Source organism: Leucopleurus acutus (genome assembly GCF_964270905.1).
Source record: "Leucopleurus acutus genome assembly, chromosome: 18".
NCBI lineage: Eukaryota > Metazoa > Chordata > Mammalia > Artiodactyla > Delphinidae > Leucopleurus > Leucopleurus acutus.
Window position 1 is genome coordinate 62,751,467 of NC_139160.1, and position 25,328 is coordinate 62,776,794.

At 39.5% G+C, this 25,328-nt stretch overlaps 1 protein-coding gene across 2 annotated transcripts in view; it reads left to right on the forward strand.

Annotated features, from left to right (window-relative positions):
* Positions 1 to 25,328, forward strand: part of GPC6 (glypican 6) — a gene marked incomplete at its 3' end in the record, with an annotated part of 1,078,508 nt that overhangs the window by 255,717 nt on the left and 797,463 nt on the right. For both annotated transcript variants that reach the window (XM_082859519.1, XM_082859520.1), the window contains exon 2: positions 17,535 to 17,693. In XM_082859519.1, the coding sequence (XP_082715645.1) occupies positions 17,535 to 17,693 (159 nt within the window). The remainder of the gene's footprint in view (positions 1 to 17,534; positions 17,694 to 25,328) is intronic.

The following is a 25,328-nucleotide window of genomic DNA, read 5'->3' on the forward strand; positions in this document are numbered from 1 at the left end:
CCTTGAACAAGCTGACTTCGGTCTACTCCTTAACGTGGAGAATGAGATCCATGCTTGCTGGCCTTCTACTTGTACACACTGTTTACTCAAGTCACTTTAGTCATCCAAATACCATTCTTAATTTGAATCCAATAGTATTCTTAGCTTTTGAGACACTCTTTTAAAGATTGAGACACTTACACCCAAAGGTTATCTTAGAGAAAGAGAAGCCATCATGCTTGAAGCTGGAAGAGAGAATGAGCTTGGCTACATGCGGACTTCTGTGAAATGGAGGCGGGCTGATGCCTTTATGACCTTTCAAGCACAAGAGTCTGGTGTCTTTAATTCTCTCTCACAGTGTGAAGTGTCACAGTATCTTTACTCAAACCAGCACTGGATGTGGGTGTGTTCCTTGCCATGTGCTGGTGCAATTTTAGTTACAATACTTCTGCAAGAGGTGGTAATTCAACAGAAGACTTTCTTCAGAGGAACTAGAAATGAGCAATTAAAGGTCATTTTTGTTGGACATGGCCTAGACCCTTCTTAATAGTAAAATTCGGATCTGGTTGTTGGCTTGAACGAGAGCTGTGGTCTTCTCAGCAGGATTTGTTTAAGGATGACGCCTATGGAAGTTGCAAGCATGGCTAGATTCCCCGTTCCTTGTACATACCATGTCTCTATCCTATGGCAGGGCAATCATGAAAAGCAAAATTAATTTGGAGGGAGAAGAAAGGAGAATTTGCTGTGAATCCTAAGAAGATGTGTGCTTCCAAACGTAAATTACAGCCATTTGCACCGCGAGGTGATGAAACAAATTCTTGCTCTACCATTTGCTCTCCCCGGTGCATTGGGCAAAGTGTCAGGAACATGCTCCCCAAGAGGTAGCTAAAGATTCTTCTCACAAAATGTGCTATCAGAAACCCATTGTCTAAGAGTGTGTGTTGGAAAAGAAAATGAAACGGAGTGTCAGTGAAATAGATTAGCCTCCAGGAGATTGTCTGGGAAAACTGTCAGATGTTCTTCTAATATGTTTGTACAGGTTCACTCACCTCTGACTCCCTGCCTTATTTCTGGGAATTTCTCCAGGAAATTGGAAGTATTATGCAGTGTAAAGGATTGGAATCTCCCGGGCACTTTAAATGAGAAACTGAACTAATTTTTCCTCTGTTCGGGAGGAATTCTTTTTCTCCACCGACCTCAAAGCACTCAGCAGAAAGACACCTGGGATGATGGTTGAGCTCGGGGTCAATCAATGGGATTTTCAAACTGGAGTGCAAGGCTGATTTTCTGCAGAAAATTCCAAGGCGGTTAATTATTTGGAAGTAACAGCAGACACTCAAATACATGACTAAAAGAACGAGTGGATGAATGTACAGGTGTTGTGAATTGAGGAATGAAAAAAGAACCAATGGTTTCAGCTCAGTAGTTCACACTGTACTCACACTTATGTATTTGCCTTAAATATCTTCTGTCTAGATAAAGAATGTAAAATATTGTAGGAATCCTAGCATTAAAAGGGCTATTAAGTTCATTTAGTCCAACTCTCTTCCAGGGCAGATATCTCTTCTAGAACATTCTAGTCTTGGCAGTTGGTAGGTAGTTACCAAGAGGTATCCATCCATGAGTGAGAGCTTCCTGCGAAATGCAGACTTGTCCACCATCCTGCACAACTTTTAAACATCCTATCGGATTCTCTGAAAAAAAAAAAAATTCTGTTTACAGTGAAATAGGCCCAGAACCCAAATGCATCTTACTAGAAACATGAAGTATTGTTGTGCAATATTAATATACTCTGAATTTTCTAAGAATATGATGTAAATCCAAGAGAAAATTGTGTTTGTTTCATTTGGAGATTTTTGTCAAGAACTGTTCATTTTTTCCAGAAAATCTTATCAGTGGGAGCTATGCCATTTGTAATACGTGATGTGCTTGCCTAATGTACCACTGTTAGTCTGTCTGTATACTGTTGTGTTTGTAGTGATAGTACTTGTAGGTCAAATATCTGACTATTTCTTTTTTTTTACTGCCGTGGCCTCTCCCGCCGCGGAGCACAGGCTCCGGACGCGCAGGCCTAGTGGCCATGGCTCACGGGCCCAGCCGCTCCGCGGCACGTGGGATCCTCCCAGACCGGTGCACGAGTCCGTTTCACCTGCATCGGCAGGCGGACTCCCAACCACTGCGCCACCAGGGAAAACCCCTGGAATACTTCTTTTACCTCAACTTTAGCCATGGCACAAGATGACATACTTTCAAATTTTCTCCTTTAGATTCCGGTTGGGGTATTATATTCATTTAAAAATTATGTGTATGGACAGTTATACTACCAATAGATTTCTATAAAGGAATGTAAATGGGAGTTCAAATTAATTACTTAAAAAAAGGAAGTTTGGGGATTTCCCTGGTGGTGCAGTGGTTAAGAATCTGCCTGCCAGTGCACGGGACACGGGTTTGATCCTTGGTCCGGGAAGATCCCACATGCCACAGAGCAACTAAGCCTGTGCACCACAACTACTGAGCCTGCGCTCTAGAGCCCGCAAGCCACAACTAGTGAAGCCCACGCGCCTAGGGCCCGTGCTCCGCAACAAGAGAAGCCACCGCGATGAGAAGCCCGGGCACCGCAACGAAGAGTAACCCCCGCTTGCTGCAACTAGAGAAAACCTGTGCTCAGCAACGAAGACCCAACACAGCCAAAAAAATAAATTAAAAAAAAAAGGAAGTTTGATTCAATCCACTTAAAAGTCGCTAGTACAGACTTTGCGTTTGTGACAGTTACTGGGGCCTTTACCAGCTTTGCTGCCTTCTCCTAGATATGCCATGATTCAACAATGATTCTCTTAAATTATTTTTTATGAGTGAACCTAATATTCTTGCTTTTTAATTTTATTTAAAAAAACCTTTTCTTAACGTCTTTATTGGAGTATAATTTCTGTACAGTGGTGTGTTAGTTTCTGCTTTATAACAAAGTGAATCCGCTATACATATACATATATCCCTATACCTCCTCCCTCTTGCGTCTCCCCCCCTCCCACCCTCCCTATCCCACCCCTCTAGGTGGTCACAAAGTACCCAGCTGATCTCCCTGTGCTATGAGGCTGCTTCCTACTAGCTATCAGTTTTACATTTGGTAGTGTATATATGTCCATGCCACTCTCTCACTTTGTCACAGCTTACCCTTCCCCCTCCCCGTATCCTCAAGTCCATTCTCTAGTAGGTCTGCATCTTTAGTCCCGTCCTGCCCCTAGGTTCTTCATGACATTTTTTTTAAGATTCTATATATATATGTTAGCGTACGGTATTTGTCTTTCTCTTTCTGATTTACTTCACTCTGTATGACAGACTCTAGGTCCATCCACCTCACTACAAATAACTCAATTTCGTTTCTTTTTATGGCTGAGTAATATTCCATTGTATATATGTGCCACATCTTCTTTATCCACACAGTGTTCATTGCAGCTCTATTTACAGTAGCCAGGACATGAAAGCAACCTAAGTGTCCTAATATTCTTGTATTCTACTTAGTGCAAAGTCCATTACTTACATTATTGAGTCAATTTTAATTTTATTTATTTGCTGAACCAAAATATATTGGGTGCCATTATGGGTCTGGTACTGAGCTAGGCAGTAGAGGCATAGCTGATGAAGAAAACACAGTCCTATTCCTCAAGCAGGCTGTGCTCCTGAGAAGGACATGGATGGACAGACTGGTCATTGCAGTGCAGTGTAATGCAGGGCCATGTGCACATGTGCTGGGACAGCAGGAAGTGGAGTGACACTTCACCTATATTCAAGAGTCAGGGAAGGCTCAGAATAAGTGGTGTTTAAGCTGAGACCTGATGGGATGAGAAGGGATGAGGGGCAGAAGAAGAGGTGCAGAAGAGAAGCTCATAGCTTTCCATCTAGAGAGAATAGCATTGCCAAGGTCCAGAGTATAACTGAGCATGATAATTTTGTGCTCCCAGTATTTATGTTTGGCACAGGACTTAAGGAGGAGTGTGGCAAGAGATGAATGGAAATTAGGCTTTTCCATAAATAACTGCAACTCAGATGCATTGGAATGAACACGATAATAAATGCACAGACCAGAAAGTAATGCAGTTATGTGGGACGTGTTAGATCAACCTCAATTAAGGTGAACAGTGTACATTTCTTGGAGGAGAAATTATTTAAATTCAGGGGATTTTTCAAGAATTAAGAGTGTGAACCCCCCAAAATTATTACCCAAAAAACTATGAAGAAGTCCTGGGAAGACAAACTCAGTAACCCAGATCAAAGAACTTATGCATATATTGTTATTATATAATAAATTGGGCTAAGTTGGACTTCTATCGTCCATGTGTACTCGATGGTCTACACATGTGCTTATGTATATTTTCTCTTCTCCTAATACAGCAATGTTTAATATAGGAAGTCTAACGACAGAGTATGTAACTTAATGACAAATAACCATGAGGGGATGCATAGACATAGATGAAAGTTACATTTTGAAGCAACATCTGCCCTCCAAAGATTAATCATCCCACTCTAGCTTTTTCGTCAAAACTAGGGCCTGATTCAAGCCCATTTTCCACTCATGTCTTACTCTGCAGGAGCCAATCTGATAAATAAAGTATTTCCTTAGATTAAATGATATTGATTTAATCAATTTAATCAGTGATTTTGCATATTTGGATTTTAAGGGCTGGGTAAAAGCAACACTACACGTGGTTTTCATGTCCATTGTCGGATATAGGAAACTATCGATTCTACCTCCTGTGCGGCCAGTATGAGAAATATATTCTCAGAAAAGAGACTATGAAGAAGAAAAGGCTGTGATTATTCCTAGTGTCCCTTAAGTATTGAGTTTTTATTCCTATTGAGATCTGTTTTAAGTTAAAAATAAGATACTTCTTTAAAACAGTATGTAAAGGCATTTTTAAATTGTCTTTAAGCGGTATGTTCTTTAAAATGCAATTTGGTCTTTCATTTCTCCTTTAAATATACAGGGATATGTGCTTTAATTTCAGGAGAGTTTTTGTTCCTTTCTCTTCGAGGTTCTGTACTCCTTTTGGTTTAAAACCATGGTTGGGCTTTAATCACACAAATTTTTGAATGATAATGCTTGACTATACCACTGTCATCTGAACACTGACATTTTAAAGCCCCAGGTTGGAAAGGATGATGGAATTTATTATAGCATCTGAAGTGGTATCATGTTAAAATCTAGGTCCCCATACACAAATTTTAGAAAGAGACCTCTTGCCCTTTATTAATTGCAAAAGTGACACCAGGGGAAAGGACTATCTCCTTTTTGTAGGCCTCCCATCACTCACCTGTGAAATAGAGGCTGAGTGAAATTTACCTCTGGGCATCCATCTTAAATGATTAGTGGGAGTTAAAGTAATTATTATAAATTATAACAATTTACAGCTCTGTGAGTTGTAAAAGGTTAGATATTACGGAGTTTCATTGTCATAAAGGCAGACATTTAAAGAAATATACAGTTATAGACTGTACCATAGATCTTCCAACATTTCTAGTCACTTTGCCTTTTATTACTTTACTCTATATGATATGATCAGTGTTGCAATCATGGTTTTTACAGATGCCTATTAAAATTGCAGTATTTTATGGGAAAGAAAAATAATTTTTCATCCTGGCTTACATGCAGTTCAGTTTGATTAGGTTCTTAATCACTCTCACCTAGCCTCGGCCCCTTTACGAAATTGGTCTGCCCTAGTTTACAGCCATTGGGCTTTGAACAGTAAATCCTAAGTTCTCAAGTGAGCTGTCATATAATTTATTAAGAATGCTGATCTGCTGTTATCAGGGTCAAAAACAAGCCCTTTGTAGATCGGTTTATTGTATATCACCACAGGATCACCAAATTCAATTGTAAAAACTGCTAACTTTGAGTGAGCAAACACGGGTGTGGGATTACAGTTGCAATAAACTTGAAATTCATCATCATCTCTGGATGAATTTGTAGGCGGCAATTGGCTTGATTTATGCATATGGGTTACAGAACAGGAGAGACATAAGTCAGCATCTCTGGTCAGTTGACATGCAGACGGTCACTGGGAACTGGTGACTGGTGAACTGGAACTGGAACTGGAACTGGAACTGGCGCCTGGATTGGCAAGCAGTCTCGAAACAGTATAACTAGATTTTTACGAAGCATGCCCATAATGATGCCATTCAGGCTGTAGAATTGTAGATATCTTTGAACATTTGAATATGAAGTTTTTTGGCAGTTCCTAAGACAACATGGCAAATGAATTGTGAGCAGGCGTGAGATTGGCAACATATTTATCAGTGCTACTTAAAACCCCGTGTTCTAGATTAGCAATTATGGGTCTCTCTTATGGGTCCCAAGACAATGTGTCTATGAAACACAAGTGGAAAATAAGCCTGTATAAAATTTTTTAGGAAGAATGGTAAAGATGTCTCAGACATCTCTAAGAATACTTCTAAGCAGGACATCTTGATATCATCGAAGAAGAAAACATGCATAGGATCAGTTCAACCTACCTAAAGAAGCATTGGCTATTTATAGTTTCACAAGTATGCATTAGTAAGTGGGCTTTTGGCCCTCTTTATTATTGCTTCAACACAGTATTGAACGTTGGCTTCCAAACTTTTTGCCTACAATGTACTGTAAGAAATAACATTGTTAATTACAAAGCAGCGCATACATGCAATACACAACGGTAGCAAAACCTTCACAAGAAACACTTACCCTTAATTCATAGGATGAGCTCTGAAATACTCTATTCTGTTTTAAACATGAATGCTTGTGGACATGTGCTAAATGATTTCAGGTCCTGCGGTTTGACAGATATGCAAGCCAGGGTGAAGTGAGAGAAACAGGTGAAACATTTACTTGGATGTCCCTGCTTGCTGTTGAAACATGAAAGATAGGCAGTACCACTACTGCTTGCCTAGAGATTAAGTAGGCAAAGTTACAATTAAAGAGCTTCTGTAATTAACGCTGTGCCTGTAAGAGTCCTTGGCGGCTGGAAGGTGACTGAATGGTGAGAATTACGTGCTTTTCACAACAGATCTTATGCTTATCTGTAAGGTAGTCTTAATTCATAGATATATCTTTCCTTGCTGGACTCCAAGCTTCTTAAGCAGACTCTTCTTATCCCTTAGCACCAAGCATAGTACTTAACCTGTTGCTTGTTATGTTATAAATGGTAATTGAATAAGTGAATGGATGGATGAACGACTGAAGAGAACAAAAGAGTCAGATGTACTCATCATTTATTACAGAACTTTCCATGTGCCAGCAGCTATGCTAGGACAGTGAGTACTACAAAGGTAAATAAGACAGGCTCATAATGGCTGGTTTGGGGTATAATAGCAGTGGGTATGAGCAAATGGCTGTGGGATAATGAACCTTAGGTCTTTCATAACAGTAGCATAGAGGAACAGCTTCCTTCTCAACTCTGTCCCTGTGTCCTGGAATAGCAGCCACAGTCTGGGAATGAAGATTGCAAAATGTGGGTCAATCACTTTGGTTTACCTTTCCGTGACATTAGCCCTGCTTGTGACTCATGGTGACTTTTCCTTTAAGCACACCTATTAGCCATGGTCCCCACTCTCCAACGTTCCTGAAATAACTACTCTATTTCACTCCTTTTCGCCTCTCTGGGGAATTCTTTACTGTACGTTAGTAGCTGGAAATGGCTGGGAAGAGCCAGTTTTCTTCTCAGGCAAATAGGTATTTGGCCCATAGATGTCAATGTGGGTTGCGGAAATGGCAGATTCCACTGGTCTGGGGTCATTTTAATTGAATTTGGGGACTTAACTAATTGAAAGAAAAAGCCAACCAACAACATACAGTACTTGAACTTCATGTCATGGTGCACCTGAACTGGCACATACTAGCCAGTGAGAACTCACTTAAATTTGCAGGAATTTTGGGAACCTATTATTAAGCACAGTCATTATTTAAAAACCACATTGTATAAATTTACAGTTAAATTAATTGTTAAGAATAGGGTAATAAATTCTCAAAATTTATCACCTTCTAATCATTTTATTATTTGTTACACTCTTGAGGTCTTCATATCTGTATGGAGGAAGTGTTATGTGATGGTGTGTTGCTGCACACCTGTTCCCAACTTGAAATTCAGTAACATCATTTTGGTAACTAGAAATGAGAGAATTTATACCTTGGAAATTGGAAAACTATAAGTCGGGGCTCCCCTTCAAAACCTAGAGCTGGTTGTTAAACACTTGCCAACACAGCGCTGACTCCATCTCCAATATCTCAGATACTGGGATTGATGGGCACTGAGAAGGGAAAAAAAAAGAATAAACAATGGTTCTACACTTTAGTAAACAGATAATCATAGCCAATCGTAGTAAGTGCTATTGTAGTTGGTTTAGGAGATAGTAGAGCCAGTACACAGCTTTCCATACGTTCTCTTTTCATGGAGTTCTTAGTCTTAGTGTCTGTATCACTCATGGTTCTTCAGAGAAACAGAACCATCTCTCTATATATAAAGAGAGATACACAGACACACACACATACATGCTATACCACCTACATATTTATGTGTGTACAGTGTGTGTGTATATATATATATACACACACACATACTGTGTAACCTACATATGTGTGTGTGTGTGTGTGTATGTGTATACAGAGAGAGAGAGAGAGGTTTATTTTTAGGAACTGGCTCAAGAGATGTGTTTGGGGGGCCGGCAGTTCTGAAATCTGTAGGGCAGGCAGGCAGTCTGAAAACTCAAAGCTGATGTTGCAGTCTTAAGGCAGAATGTCTTTTTCTCAGGGAAGCCTCCGTTTTTGCTCATGAGGGCTTTCAGTCCATTGCATGAGGCCCGCCCTCATCCAATTATAGAGGGTAATCTCCTTTACTTAAAAATCAGACATCTTAACCACATCTACAAAATACCTTCACAGCAACACCTAGATTAATGTTTCATTAAATTACTGATAACCGTAGCCTAGACACATTGACACAAAAGTGTAATTTTTCTATGGTGCTCCTAGGCTAGAGGAAATACTATTTTACTTCTTGTTAAATTCAAACAACTCACTATTTATACCCTGAAGAACTTAGTAGCCATTTGAAAATATAATACACATAGAATGTAAGAAAAAGATAGGTGTACATCACAACGAAAGGGGAGATGAGGGCGTGAGGTTTCTGATACCTTGACTTGGCTTTTTGGTTATCTTGTTCTCAGACACCTACAGATTATAACTGAAGTTTTCCGTACTTAGATAACTTTCAGTTTGATTTTGAAATACAGAAATAGTGAGATCAAGATTTCTTTACTGGACTTCACTCTCGGAGAACTATCTTGAAACTAAAAATTAACTTTTTGGATGTCGATGAGATTTTATTATCATTTAACTGCTTCCTATATGAGCATTTTATATTGAACATACAACCTGGTGAACATAGTACTCAGAGGAGTAGGAAAGGAAAGGTCCCCTTGGGAGATTGCTGAGTTTATCAGAATGGCTATTTATCAGAAGGTGAATCTCTTGGGAAAGCACGCTCATTAATTCCACTGTCCATCTTTCCCCAGTTCATTTTCAGTACACCTCTGGGGTGGGTACTGCCTTTTGATCAGTTCTCACTCCAGTGTTTTTCTGATTATATTAATACTTGAAACAATTTTTAAATTAATTTTCATTGGAGTGTAGTTGCTTTACAATGTTGTGTTAGTTTCTGCTGTACAGCAAAGTGAATCAGCTATACATATACATACATCCCCTCTTTTTTGGATTTCCTTCCCGTTTAGGTCACCACAGAGCCCTGAGTTGGGTTCCCTGTGCTGTACAGTAGGTTCTCATTAGTTATCTATTTTATACATAGTATCAATAGTGTATATATGTCAATCCCCATCTCCCAATTCATCCCACCCCCTTTCCCCCTTGGTATCCATATGTTTGTTCTCTATATCTGTGTCTCTATTTCTTCTTTGCAAATAAGATCATCTAGATTCCACACATATGTGGTAATATACGATATTTGTTTTTCTCTTTCTGACTTCATTCTGTATGACAGTCTCTAGGTCCATCCACTTCTCTACAAATGACCCAATTTCATTCCTTTTTAGGGCTGAGTAATATTCCATTGTATATATGTACCACATCTTCTTTATCCATGACAACAAGATTCAGAGATATGATGAGAAGAGGCTGAGAAAACTCAAGGAATGACAAAATAATTCATCTCTTCCCTTTTGCCGTGACCTAGGTGCAAAAAACTTTTACTCTTATTAAATATCCTTCCTCCTTTGGATTTAGAATAGTCAACTACAACACTGTGATTCATCAGTTAGCTTTGAGATTACATTTTACATTGCCTTTGCATTAATTTTTTTACGAAAAAAATGGTGTAATAAGTTGTGTGGCTATTTTGTGACATATTTTGAATTGTGGAATCACATCGTGGTTAAGATTTGCTGTTGTCCCTGTGAAATTTAACCACAATTTTGTTGAGCTATTTCCTATGCCAAAGAAGACAAGTTGCAGCAAATAATTTTTTTTTCTGAAATCTTTCTATTCTTTACTTTTTTAAACAAATACTGGGAAAGAATATGCTATGTATTCTTGTGTGTGTGTATGTGTATGCACGCTTATGTGTCTGCACTTACAAATTACTGATGATCGTTTGTGTTAGGACAGTGCTTTCATTAAATGTCTCAAAATTTTACATGTATGAATTAAGTAAGATATGTCACGTTAAGACAAGGAGAAACCTCTTCTATTTAAAAATGATCAAACTATCGACAGAGTTAACAATTTTATAATATATTGAGTCAAAGTAAGATGTGAGAAAAAGGAAAGATCACTTTTGGCACTCTCACTGCTGCATGCTCTGTAAGACCATCTTGATTCAAGCAGTGCCCATTCTCTATCCCCCAGACCCCTCACCCCTTGGTAATTCTAACCACTCTTTATTCTATGCCCCATCTTCACCCCCCCAGACCGTCAGCTTTTCTAAATAACAGAAGCAAGGAAATGGTAAAGACCCAAATCATTGGCAGAAGATCTATGGAGGTGGGATCTATACCATCTAGAGCAGAATGTTTGAAATTGTTTCTCTGCAATTCTTGGAACAGATTTAAACAATTAACTCATGGGTGCCACTCAAAGGATTTATTTTTACAAAATGCAGAGTGAAAATTTTATAACTAAAAGCGTTAGTACGTAAAGTCTTTATCAGCAAGTTGACAACATCAAGGATGACACTATTATAGGTAACTTGAGTGATAAGATCCACTGAAGTATACTGAACATGAATTGAATTTCTTAGAACTTGTGTAAAAGTTTGAAGATTTTTCATCATGGTACTGAACAACTTTGTTAAAGAAAAGCAGCCCTTCACAAAATGGAAGGATCGTTTATAATAACGCTTCACAATGAAAAATGTTGAAGAAGCGCTTATTTGGAGGTTTGGGGAATTTGAACTTAAAGAATGAACTAGAACATACATTTGAAAAATGTGGCTTTCCTAAGGTCTGCCACTTCTTATTAGCCCATATAGGAACTTTATGACACCAAAAACTGTCCAGAGCTATTAGCTCCAATTTAAATTTTCTTAGCTATCAGAAACTCTAGCTGTAAGTTCACTTATTCTAGGGTATTTTACTTCCCTAAACCTGTTTCCTTGGATTCTTTGCTGCAGTCAACTTCCCAGGCACTAGATGAACAAAATGATTGTTTATTTGAGGTGACATATCAAATGATGAGACTCTAGCTTGGTACCAGACACAGCTAATTGACTGCGGGGGTTTTAATAGTTCAAGGATGAGAGAACTTTGGCATAGAACGTATGCTCTGAAGAGGGCCAAGTCTAAGACAAATATTGCACTCTAATCAAATGGTATTTGGAGGTTCAGACGCTGAAGTGCTCTGTGTTGTGAGATCTTGCCATCTTCTTTGTACTTTTTAAAGTGTTTTGATTTCCTACCTACCTTCTAGGAGGTGCCAGGGTAGTAATTTCCCTCCACACTCCCAACACTATAAAAGCCAAGAGTTTGTCTATAGTCTGTGAAATGTGACTCATTCGGGGTACTTCATTTTTGTTGTTTGTTTATTTGGAATGTGCATTCTGAGATCCCTGCGTGTCACCTCCGAGGGCAGAGAGTCTCCTGCAGGCGACCCACAGAAGCTGACTCCTGTGGTTAATGAGGTCCTCCTGTCTCCTGCTCTTTCCCACCGTGCCACTCACCAAGTCTATTCCTGGCAGCTTTCAGACCCTGGGCCATCCCTGGAGGGAGCTCGATCTGGCAGAAATCACATTTCTGCTGTCACCTCAGCATCCTGGAGTGAAAACAAACACCTGGGCAGGCATTTGGGGAAAGGCATTGTAAAGAGTGACACATAGTTGAAAGGAACATGTAGGAGGAGCAGCCCCATCTCTTCTGTCTTGGAAAACAGATGACAGTTTATGGTCTGATTGTATGTCCCCAAGCCTTTCTCACTCTATAACTTCCTGGTGGAACACCTTTCTTCCACATTTTCGATTTCTTTTGTTTATTTTAGAGCTAATGAAGATTTCTATAAAAACACAGGGGCTCAGGAATTCACTGGCATGAACTTCAGGTGCCCTAAGAAAGCAGGCACCTGTGTAAGCTGATTTCCTGACCTTGTGTCTCATCTTGCGGGATGTGAACCTATCATCATGATTTGCACATAGATTTTTCAATACATGTTTGATATGTCAGGGTACAGTCATCATAGTTTCAATCCCACATTTTCTGCCTGGAACCCGCTATTTAGTATCTTTATTATTAGTGATCTTGGAGGTGCCTGGTGGTACTCCAGTTGAGCTAAATATTCTATCTAGTTCTGTAATAGATAACATCTAGAGAACCTAAGGGGATTTGAGAAAGGAGTGTGGGTGGGAAAATCTAAAAGGACAACACATTTTTCTCCCTCATAAATTACAGCTTTGGAAGAATCCCATTATTAATACAAATACTCTTAAGTGTCAGGAAGTATTTAAACTGAGAAAAGTTTCCTATTCTTGCTCTTTGGAGAAATTGGAACAGGAAGGGGAGAGGTAATTCTTTATACAGCCAAGTAGCTGTCGTGTCTGATTTCAGAAAGTCAATATTTCAGGTGTTACAGACCCTGTGGTCTCTGTCTAACTACTCTTCTGTTCTAACCCTAAAGCAGCCATACACAAGGCATGAATGAGTAGGTGGGACTGTTTTCCAATAAAACTTTATTTATGAGAGGGGAGGGGCAATATAGGGGTAGGGGTTAAGAGGTACAAACCATCATGTATAAAATAAGCTACAAGGATATATTGTACATCACAGGGAATATAGCTAATATTTTATAATAACTATAAATGGAGCATAACCTTTAAAAATTGTGAATCACTGTATTGTACACCTGTAACATAATACTGTACATCAACTATTCTTTAATAAAAATTTTTTAAAAAAACTTTATTTATGGACAATTAAATTGGAATTTCATAAAGCTTCACATAGCACAAAATATCATTCTTTTGATTTTTTAGAACCATTTTGCTCACAGGTCCTACAAAAACAGATGGTAGGCTGGCTTTGGCCCAGAGGCTATGGTTTGCACGCCCCTGTTCTAGGGCCAAAACTAACATAAGTAAATGAACCTACTCACAACAAATTGTCCAGTTGTCCTGAGTCTTTTTGGCCATTCAAAGTCATCAGGTTGTTTTGGCAGTTAGCAGTGGCCTCAAATTAGGGGGAGAAGGGAGCTGTTCAGGAGTTTAATTCCTCCACAGCCTTCTCACCTTGTGATGTGTTAGGAAGGAAGCAAGGCTCAGTCTCAGTGGACCACAGGTTTCATGGACGCTGGTCCTGTGTGTTTGGGGACATCGTTGTCGTCTTTTCCTAGGAACTCTAAGAAGAGCTTTGCACCGAAGAGTTACTCTTCCTATAGTACGATTCGTCAACATTCTGGTGATCTCCCCATCTGTTCCCTTTCTCTCTCCATCTTTTTTATCTCTGTCTCTCTGGCTCTTTCATTATCTCTCTGCCAGGGACCCGTACAGAGGAGGAGACATGAGTTGACTTCTTAAGGACACTTTAGTTCAATTAAAAAAATCTAACACTGCTTTGAGTTAATAGGGCAGCCTCTTACATATATTTCCGTGACTATATATACACACACACAAGAAATAAATTTGGTTTAAATTTGTCCCACTAAGAAGTATCTTTCTCTTTTTATTTATCACGACATAAAATACTGATCTTCTTGGAGTGATTAGACCTCCAATCCAATCTAATTTCATGAATGTAGATCTACAGGGTTTCTTCCACAAGTATCCTGAATACAGCTGTTTCCCTCAGGTCATAAAATGTTTATTTTCTTTTGGTCAGTTTTTCACCAGAAGTCCCATGCATTTTGTTGTAAACTCAGTTGTAATGATTCAGAAGTAGAATGCAGTCCTGATGTACTAAATCTTGAGAAATGGACATTTCATTTGTGCATCATATAGTAGGAAATGGAGTAGGGGGAAATAGGAAACGGAGTAGGGGGATTTAAGAAAATGGTTTATAACAGGTCAGGGAAAGGAACATTCTGTAAAGTTGTTAGTATTAAATATCCACTTAATCTGGAAAAAGAGAGTTGTTCTTATCAGTTAGCCTTGGTATTTTATAAAAAGAAAATTAGTGATTTGTGGACCATTTGCTTTTGATAAAGCCATACTTATTCCCTCCCAGTGTTTTCAACTCTAGAACTACTCTTCTGAATGGGATGTATCAGAATCACATGTGGGAAAATTTCAAAATGCACATTGTTCTATCCCATCTCCTTTTGGCATGGTCAATACCTTCAAATAGGAACTCATCAGGAGCGCACCTGTAGTCGAGCAAGTTGAGTTACCACTCGATGCAGCAAGTGAGGATACACCATGGAGAACCAAAGGGTTTCTCAGTAAGAGGGACTTCAACAGACTCTTCTGTAGGATTTGGATTTGGGTGGGTGATGTTGGGAAGGGTTCCAAGAAGCAGGGCCTCCCCCTAGATCGGAGGCTGTCAGAAAGCAGAGGTAATTCTCTAATAAGGTATCTCAATGAATGTGACCAGCAAGGAGGGAGACTAGGATGAAGATCAATCTGTAAAAGGTAAAGCAGTACAGAGGCTCATTTTGCCTGAGAGAGAAGGTACTTTGGGGATGGCACAATCACCTTGTTTCTGTCTGTGCTGAGACAATTTGTTTTAAATTAATTAATTAATTTATTATTTATTTGGGGCTGCATTGGGTCTTCCTGGCCGCGCGCAGGCTTTCTCCAGTTGCGGCGAGCGGGGGCTGCTCCTTGCAGTGTGCGGGCTTCCCGCTGCGGTGGCCTCCCTTGCTGTGAAGCATAGGCTCTAGGTGTACGGGCTTCAGTAGTTGTGGCCCACGGGCTCAGCAGCTGCGGCTCGCGGGCTCTAGAGCGCAGGCTCAGTAGTCGTGGCGCACGGGCTTAGTTGCTTCGCAGCATGTGAAATCCTCCTGGATGAGGGCTCGAACCCGTGTCCCCTGCAGTAGCAGGCGGGTTCCTAACCACTGTGCCACCAGGGAAGTCCCTGAGACAAAATTTTGACGTTGCCTTGCTTTGTCTCATTTCATCCTCGTCTCAGGGTAATCTTGTCTGAGGTGGGTGTTCTGTGAGATTGTTTAGGCGTAATAGTTACGGTGACCTGGCTGTGGGTACCGGGCAGGCTGGCTTCCGAATGTTAAGGGCAGCTTGTTTTTTCTTTCTGAATGTCTACCCCCTGCCCTCCTTTCTGTCACCACTGTGGTGGCTATTACTTTCTAATGACATATTTCCAAGTTTTTATTACAAAATATTTTAAATGTATAGAAGAGTAATGATAGTAATACAATAAACACCGTGTAACTATCAAGCAACTTATGAAATAAAAGATTATAAATAAAAGTATTTGAGCATTTCTCTCAAATCCTAATTCCTCCTGGGAGGAAACTGTTATCTTGAATTTGATGTTTATCATTCTCAAGTACAATGCATTTTCCTTTCCTTTTAAAAAAAAATATACCTAAGATATTTTATGGTCTCCTTCCCTTCCAGGAATTATATAAGATCTAACTTTAATACAGACCCGTGATTCTTTTTTATTCTGGGGTTGTTTTAAGTAGGCACTAAAGCATCCAACTGCATGAGACAGACACCCTATACTTCAAACAGGGTCATGGGACATAATTTTATATAAGTACTGTTAAACATTATAAATGAATTGTAATCATCGCGTCAAGCACTCGTTCATTTGGTTTTTCCATGCCCTACAGTGATTTTAATCACAGGGACAATTTGTTGGTTTTATTTAGCAAGATGTTGGGTGGATTTTCCTTCTTCCTTCTGCTGGCTCCGTTAAGCATTTTTGACACTGACGGAGCTGAATCAATTGGAAATTCACATTTTATGCAATAACAGACCATTTTAATTTCATGAAGCAAGGGCTTGGCTTCCATTTGCAAATAGCACCGAAGAAAGCAATATTGTCAAAAGAAGTGGCCCAGTATATCGAGAGATAAATCTATTGAATTAAACCCAAAACTTTCATTACCTTTTGCTTTACATTTCCATACAACATAAGCATTAATTAAACCCATCAGTGCCTTCCTCCTTGCAGGAGAACATTTTCTCTCTGACAAGAAATGTTAACCGAGGGAACATGTGGCACAGGAGACCAGCCATTAAAATCACACTTGCTTTCACCGGGAGGAAAGCTGAGGCATTCTGACGGTCGGATGAGCAGAAACGGAGCACAGCGAATGATTGCCATCTTTTCTTGGCCCTGCTGTCTAACAGACTATGGTGATGGGGCTGAATGTCTCTTGCCTCACTTCAGGTTTCCAAAGATAAGCACATTTATAACTGTATTGCATCTCTTGTCACCCGGCGTTTCCAAAGATAAGCACATTTATAACTGTATTGCATCTCTTGTCACCCGGCGTTACTGGGTACCTTTCAGATGAAAACAGGAAAATTGTTGTGGTCTTCTGGGGTCTTTAATGTACCTTCACTTACATGACAGGGGCTGGAACTAAATGTCAGGTCTCTTAGTCCCTTTAGGCTGCTACAACAGAAATACCATAAACTGGGTGGCTTATAAACAGCAAACATTTACTTCTCACAGTTCTGGAGGCTGGGAAGTTTAAGATCATGTCACTGGTAGATTCAGTGTCTGGTGAGGGTCTGCTCCCTGTTTCACAGACCCCATCTTTTGGCTGTGTCCCTAAGTGGCAGAAGGGACAAACTAGCTCCCTGGGGTCTCTTCTAGAAGGGCACCAATCCCATTCATGATCTAATCACCACCCAAAGGCCCCATCTCCTAATACCATCACCTTAGGGGTAAGGATTCTACATAATGAATTTTGGGGGGTCATAGACATTCAAACCATGGGGTGGGTTCAACTTCAGTCTGGAGTATTTGGAAGGTTAGATACCCTGAGGCCCAGATAAAAGTTCATGGGGAGGGCTGGGGGGCTGGTGGAACAAGGACCCCAGGATTTGAGGGAGATGTCAGAGAAGCAAACTCCCTGAACCCCTTCTCATTCCATGCTGACGTTTACGTACTCCTTGCAGGGGAACACTTAAGAATCTGTCCTCAGGAGTACACGTGCTGCACCACGGAAATGGAAGACAAGCTAAGCCAGCAAAGCAAACTGGAGTTTGAAAACCTGGTGGAGGAGACGAGTCACTTTGTGCGCACCACTTTCGTGTCCAGGCACAAGAAATTTGACGGTAGGTGACAGTTTTTATTTCTCGTTGTTCTGGGTGCGCTTTTCGATGCGAGAGTCTTGATATTATACGAAAAACATTTTCTTTAAGTGGAAGCTTTTCTCTCCTTCTTAAACATTTATAACTGTGTCTATTTTTAGAAAAGGCATGAGCGCTCTTGACAATTTTTATGTCTTGGAAAAAACCTGAGTTAACAAAGAGCTGTTTGGCATTTGTGGTTCGCCTGTGAGATTTATTCTGAATGATTTGGCTTACGTTCTCATTATTAGAGTGATTCTAAGTCAGGTTTTGTCACACCATAGCTTGTCTTCAGTTTCCATCTAGGGATTTGCTTTGAAGTCATTAAATGTCATTTAAAATTATTTGAAATAGAACATCACTTTTAAGAGGACAGGCTTGTTTTAAAATGCCCAGTGACATAGACTCCTTTATTTTAGAGTTTTCCCTTCCTATAGTATAACTACATTTTATATTGTAGTTGCAATGCATCCAGCAGAAGGTTTAGACCCTTCATTTATTTCTTGATAATAAGCAGTCGACTGCATTTCTGTATTCTATTTGTTAAATAAACATTTTGTATTAGAAAGCACAAAGGGTGAAAGTAATTATTACTAGGTTTTCAGCATTGAATTTTCCCGTCAGAGCCTCAGAAAGATATTCAAAAACAATCTGACTTTTATCAACTGAATGAACAATAAAAATGATAAAGATAATATTCTTAGGTGGTGAAAGTTGTCAGTGCTCTGTGAAATGAATGCACCTTACTATGGCTCGTTGTAAACCAGACCTGCAAATTGTAGGGACCCTTCTTTGTGCGCCTTTGGTTTTAGGAAGTTGCCCGAGGGCAACAGAACCTTCATTCATTTCCTCCAGCCTTTCCAATCAATGCACAACAAAGCCAGTTCAGAAAAACCTTGCCAAAGTTGGTTTTTTTTTTTTTTTTTTTTTAATACTCTCTGTAGTAGGCAAAATGTTCTGTTTCATTGCTGTTTTAAACTGGCCACACCAATTTCTTTAAATCAGTGCTCCAGGTTCTAAAAGGCTGGTCCACCTGGTGGTGTTTCAGTACTCAAGATAATGTGACATTTTCCGTGTAATTAAAGGAACTTATATTTTTGCAAGTATGTTTCAGCATCTTCACATTCTTCCTCTGTCTCTCGCTCTGTGTTCAACTGTATATGTGGATGTATATGAAAATAACTTTATTTAGAATTGATGCTGCAAATGTTGTTCCCTTAAATGCAACTAGGAGTACTTGGGAGTTGGCCTTAATTGACAGATTACAAATCCAGTGACCTTCAGGAGCCCCTGAAGGGGCTCCTGTGTTTGAGGAACTATAATGTATCGGTTCAAACTGAGGCAAATTGAAAGGTCTTATTCTTTGTTACAAAAAGCAGGTGAGGGTGATCTGCTGCTTCTGACTTCTACCTACTTCTTTAGAAAACAACTCTTAGGGCTTTTATAAAGCTGTGCTCCAAAATTAAGTAGGAATAATTCCAGAGCAGTATTCACAGTACATAATATAGATTCCTTTAAATAAAAATATTAGACTTAAGGTAGATTTATGGGGAGTTGATTTTGTATTTTTTAATGAGTAAAGCTATTCAGCAAGACTGAGCCAGGTACTTCCTGTATTCTCCTATCAATGACTTTCAATATTTTTGAATTTATAATTGGTAACCCCAGATCTCATTAGTCTTACTAAAGAAACCACTCTCTCTTTGTGTGTGTGTGTGTGTGTGTGTGTGTGTGTGTGTGTGTGTGTGTCTCTGTCTCTCTCTCCCTCTCTCTCTGTCTCTCTCTCTCTCTGTCTTTCTCTCTCAGTACAGGTACGTTTTAAATTTTTCTAATGTACTTAGGGGTATTATGTCAATTGGTTTGACAAGACATTGATTTTGCTAAGATTCAATCTGACGTAGAGGGTGATGAAGTCTCTAACAACAGTGCATTTCATTATAGTTGCATTAGGCTGGGATGGGAGAGAAGATTTTTTTCAAGGAAGCTTTCAGCTAAAATCTAAATGTGATCCTGGTGAGCTCAGCTTCTGAAGAGCTATCTTTAAAAAATTATAAAAATATATAAATTAAAAAGTCACCATTATAATTTCTGATCCTTCATTAGGCAAATTCATGAAGGTCAGCCATGCAATTGTATGATTTATCTTCTTATCCCACAAAGGTGATCCTGCTCAGTCACCTTTCAGGAACGCTGGTGCATTCATGCAGGCAGTTTTCCATTTGTCCCCTTACCTTTCTTTAACCACTTCCTCGTGGCATTTATTGATGACTGTCAGTTGGTGTGCAGAGGAGCCCTGTCTGGGATCAGCTGTGGAATGTTACCCTCTGAGTTTTATTTTCCCAGATGAGACCAATGGTGCTTTGAGAGACTTCAGGTTTATTTTTAGTAGCTTCCTATTCTGTGGGTCATTTTGCATTATTGCTGGGATCTCTGGATTCCAACATGTTCATTTTGCATTTCCGCCTCTGGTCCCACTTTCTCAGAGATCTTGATTTCTCATCTGAATTTTACAGGTCTTTGCTGGCTATGTGTTCTTTATTATATGAAAGACGACTGTATCATATGAGAAGGTGACCACTTTCCTTCCTATTTTCAATAAGTACAGCAACTAATTAAATTGCACCTAATATATGTGATTCAGTCCATACTCTATTCAGAGAGGCTAGATTCTGTCACTGTTAATCATTAGTCTATAGTCCTGGCATTCCTTATTATACTAGAAATGTTTTGATTCCATTTAGCTTGTCATTTTGGGGCAGAGGTGACTTTTAAGATTTGAAATTCAAAACCATGTAACAGAACATAAGATTATATTTATTGTCATATTCTTTCCCATTTTCTATGAATATCTTTAGTAATATTTAGAAGATACTGTATAAATTTATAAATATTCATTGCATGGTCAGAAGCTAAACCTGAATGAATATGAATTTTCCCCAACTTTCTTAAATGGCCCAGCTTTGTTCCATAGCCCCATTAGCCGAAATGTGTGGCTGAGAGGCAATGAATAGAAAAAAAGGGTAGCTGAGAGGCAGTGAATTGAAAAACTATATAATATCAATTGCAGAAATTTCCCCTCTCTGGCAGAGAATTTCCTTATAACTGAGTAGCTCTTTTTCTTTTTAAACATAGAGTTGAAATATGATGAATATATATAAAATAAAAGTTTATCTTCTTGGCACTGGTACTTTTCCAAGTATCTTACAAGGTTTTTATTTGTTTGTTTGTTCTGCCTTTTCTGGCCAAATCTCCACCTCTGGCTGCCGTTACACATCTCTGCAAGCCCCTCACCTGTTGGCCAGGGCCTGGCCACTGCAAATGTTCCCTCAGAATACACAGGGATGCTCTCAATTTGCTCTGTAACCAAGTCCAGGTTTTCTAACACACCCAGTGGTTAAAATTATGGATGAAGACCCAGCCAGGTACACCTGGAAGAATGATCACAACTCTGTTGCCTTACTTCTTGCCTTTCTCACCTCTGCCAAGTACCCCAGACAGCCAGAAGTACATAAACAAATAAACAAATCATATAAAAATACAGAAAAAGTGGCATCTTTGTGTATCCACTCATTTTCCTAGCATTTTTGTGTTTAGTAACTGTCTGACCTGTCCTATTGGTATTTGTATCTAAATCCTAATGGCTGTCAGGCTTCTAAGTGTCTAATTTGTTAGGGTCCTAGGAAAATGGAGAACAATCCAATACTCTGATAATATTAATGGTGATAATAGGCAACATCTGGCCATGTTCCTTGCCCGTTACAGATGTTAACCTATTTAACACAAGTGAATTGCAGGGCAAAGCCACACAGACACTCAATGGCAGAGTCAGCAGCCCGTCCCAGGCTGAGCACTCCTGGATCCTTGCTCTTAGCTGTAACTACCCCATAATCTCTCTCGTGCTTTCCAGCCCCCAAATGTGCTGAGATTGCACCATCAGCCACATCTTTTTCTCTATCTCCCGCTGCCGGTTCTGTCCCATTAATTGTGGGGAGGAGGTGGAAATGTCTTACAGAGAAAAGTGGAAGGAGATTTTTTTTTTTCATCCTTAAGAAACGAAAATTACCCATCTAAATATAGTCCAGCCCTCAAGGAACCTGGAGCCCGGAGAGAGTAAATGACTTGCCAAGTTTCCACCAAGAAAGATGAAACCAAGACTGTAACTTGATGCTTTTGACTTACATCAGATTTATAAATAGTAATGTGATAGCAAGTCGATATTCAGTTGAAATTCTAACTCAGCTTTTATTTGTTTTGAGTGGACACTGGCTAAAAATTACTGATATTCTTTTAACAAGGAAATAGTGATATTGGTGGGTAAAGAATCCAGCCATATTTTTGGAAAAGAATCTAGCCATATTTTTGGAATCTAGCCATATTTTTTTAGGTAAAGAATCTAGCCATATTTTTATTCCATTGAAGGTCGTCCCTAAATTAAAGGGACGTGAGTGTTTTGTGTAAAAAAAAATGTTATTAAATCAATGAAGGCATATTATTTATTTTTCTCACCTCACGAAGCCCTGGTAGCTTCTCTCTCGATGTAGGTACCAGTACCCTCTTCTCCAGAATCCTGTATGGAGTATAGATTATTCAGAGGCAGGAACATTTAGTTGAAGGGGTATTTTCTTTTGGCAGTTTTTTCTTCAGATTTATTTGAGCTGGTATTTATTCACATCTGAAGCCCGATATGAGGGTTTTTGTTTAGTATGTTCTCGGCCTTATTATTTTACCCTCCTTCCTGGTTTTTATTTACGTGTTTTAATGATACACATTTGTCTGGAGATTTTGGCAGCAAGTATATTTTTTAAAGCAAATTAAAAAAAAAAAACGTTGAGCAGTAATTTCAATCCTCCCAAAGAACTTATTCTATGGTAACACCCTCAGACTTCTCATTTTTACTGAATGCGGGAATAATTTATACATGGCGGCATAATATTTTTGTGCTGCAGATCTGCATGTGTTTTCTTTTTAAATATCACTTCTCATCTATATATTGTAGAGGTGACAATAATGTAATAATATCTTTAAAATATGGTCTAATTTTCTCACAGAATACACTTATGTGAGAAGCAAAAATTCCTAAGTTGTTTTCCTTACGGTAGTAGAATCTTCTGTATTTCCTGTCACATGGGTGATGTGTGTGTGTGTGTGAGTGAGATTTCAATTTGGAAACATTTATTCAGAACCTACTGTATAGAAGGCACTTAACTAAGTGTATAGTAGATACAAATATGACTAATAGTGACTAAAATATGGTCAGTCTGTCACAGAGTGTACCTTGTTGGGGAGACATAAGTATAAAACTAACACTAAGGAAGCAGAATCAACTATGCCATAAAGTAGAAGTCCAATGGAAACAGAAAGGAAGGAGTCAAGTATTTTATTGAGAGGCACCAGAGAAGACTTTTGGAAGATGGGACACACAGGACCCTTAAAGAGTGACTTAAGGTGGTGATGGTTAAAGAGGTGACAGGCACCAGAGATTTTGTTTGCATGTCCACAGAGTCCTTGGGACGTGCAAACATAGTTACCGTTGACTGTCCCCCAACAGTGTTACCTTATTGACATTCGGCCTACGTTTATGACGTAGATAACCTGTAGAAACCTTTTTGGTCCTGTATCCGTCTGCTATTGTTTTGTAACAACTAACCGCAACATTTCAGGGCATAAACAAGAAGCGTGTCTTTTTCCTTGAACGCGTCTTTGGGTTGGCTGGAGTTTGGCTGTTCTGGCCTGTGCTCAGCTAGGCCTGCCTCTAAACCACGGATCTGGTCTGGTCTGTTCTAGACGTCTTTGGGAAACAGCTCTCTGCCTACGTTCTTCTCACGGTGGAGTTTGGACCTAGCTTAGAATTGGCAGGCGGTCTTCACAGGTTCCATTGACCAAGGCAAATCTCATGGTGATTCCCAAAATTGACAGGCAGGGTGTATAGAATCCCCATGGAGGTGTGGAGATGGGGGAAGGAGTGAATATTCTACATCCTAATCTACCACAGTCCTCAACTGACTGCTGTTCCTTAAACAACGTTTTACCTTCCACGTTGACATGTGGTATATATATATATTTTTGGCAGGGGGGCAGGGGTGGGGGGGAGGCAGATTTTCTAGGAATTTGAGAGTAATAAGTAATTTCTAAATAAAGCACAGTTTGGCAAACACACCCGTTATAGACTACGTCCCATATCCTAGCACATTAACAAGCACACTCAGAACACACACACCACTTCCATGATATTATTCAAGAATAAATAGACGTGATATTTCCATTTCTTTTGCTACTAGCCCCCTTGTTTATTGTACAGAATAACAAGCTAACTGTAATTCGTAAGGGTTATCATGTTAATCAGCGTAGGAAGTAATTAGCCAAATGCCTCCTTGAAGTTTGCTGGGCTACCACCTCAATGACATGTATTTCATCTGGAAGACACTCCTCTGGAAGTCAGGATGTGCTGAATTGGGTTTTAGAAATTGGAGAAATGGTCTCACTGGCATTGGAAAGTAATTTGCCAATTCTCCCAAAGGGCAGACCTTCCAAAAGCAAGAATCAGCTAGCCTGGGATTGAGCGTTGCCAGAACTAGTAAACAGATTTATAAATCACAGATGCCTTCCATGTGCTTGAGATGTGGGAATAGATGATCCATGGCAGGGCATTCTTTAAATTGCAGTGCACGAAGAACCCAGATCTTTGTACAAGTGAAATTTGTCTCTCTCTCTCTGTCTCTCACTTTCTTTCTTCTCTTTGGACAGATCTTTCAAAACTAAGGAAACACCACTGATCAGCAGCTGTGTGTCCTCTGTGATGGACTACCAATCATTTTCTAATTGTTATACCCGTAGCACACACCTTCGAGTAACTGAAAACATTAAGCTCTCAGCGTAGTTGTAATATTATCATCTTATTATCGCCAATTCCCTTGTATGGTGGGTTGGCTGAGCAGCTGTTTCACAGACAAGCCGATTTCTTTCAAGTATTACTCTATCAGAGGCTGAAACCAGCCTACCAGAAGGGGTCTTGGTCCTGAATATTAATGAGCAGACAAGTGTCTGTTCCCTGACAGTGGCTCACTAATCCTTTGAGTAAGTATGGCTAAATTACAGGAGAAATTTTATTTCAGTTGAATTGATCTGCCACTGGATAGAGAAAACAGGTTTTCTTATTTTAATGAAAATCAAGAAAAATATTTAATGGTATGTAAATTAGAGCTCAGTGGAAACAGTTTTGTCTTCCAACCTGAGAACACAGTAGCTCAGTGTGGACTGGTTCAGCTGCATGGTGTGTGTAAAGATGACGGAGACCTCATTATCTCCTGTTAGGTGTGATGTGCAGTGGGAAACAGTATAAGCCCTCACTCTCTAACTGGAATTTTGTATCATTTCTCAAGTGATATGGAATTGGAATAAAAACGGGCTTTCTTCCTTCACCGAGACAATGTAACATCTCCCTTTTCCAAACAAATAACAGGGTAAAGGAATAAGAAAAGTGTTTGTATGCTTTTCTAAGATTCAAAAGAAAACTGTGCAGATGAATCTCTATCTGAAATGACGTACCTTGTCCTGATGGAGTCCCTGAAGTGGGCAGATAGAAAGAACAAGATGGGCATAAATGTGATAACGGTTGAAGCT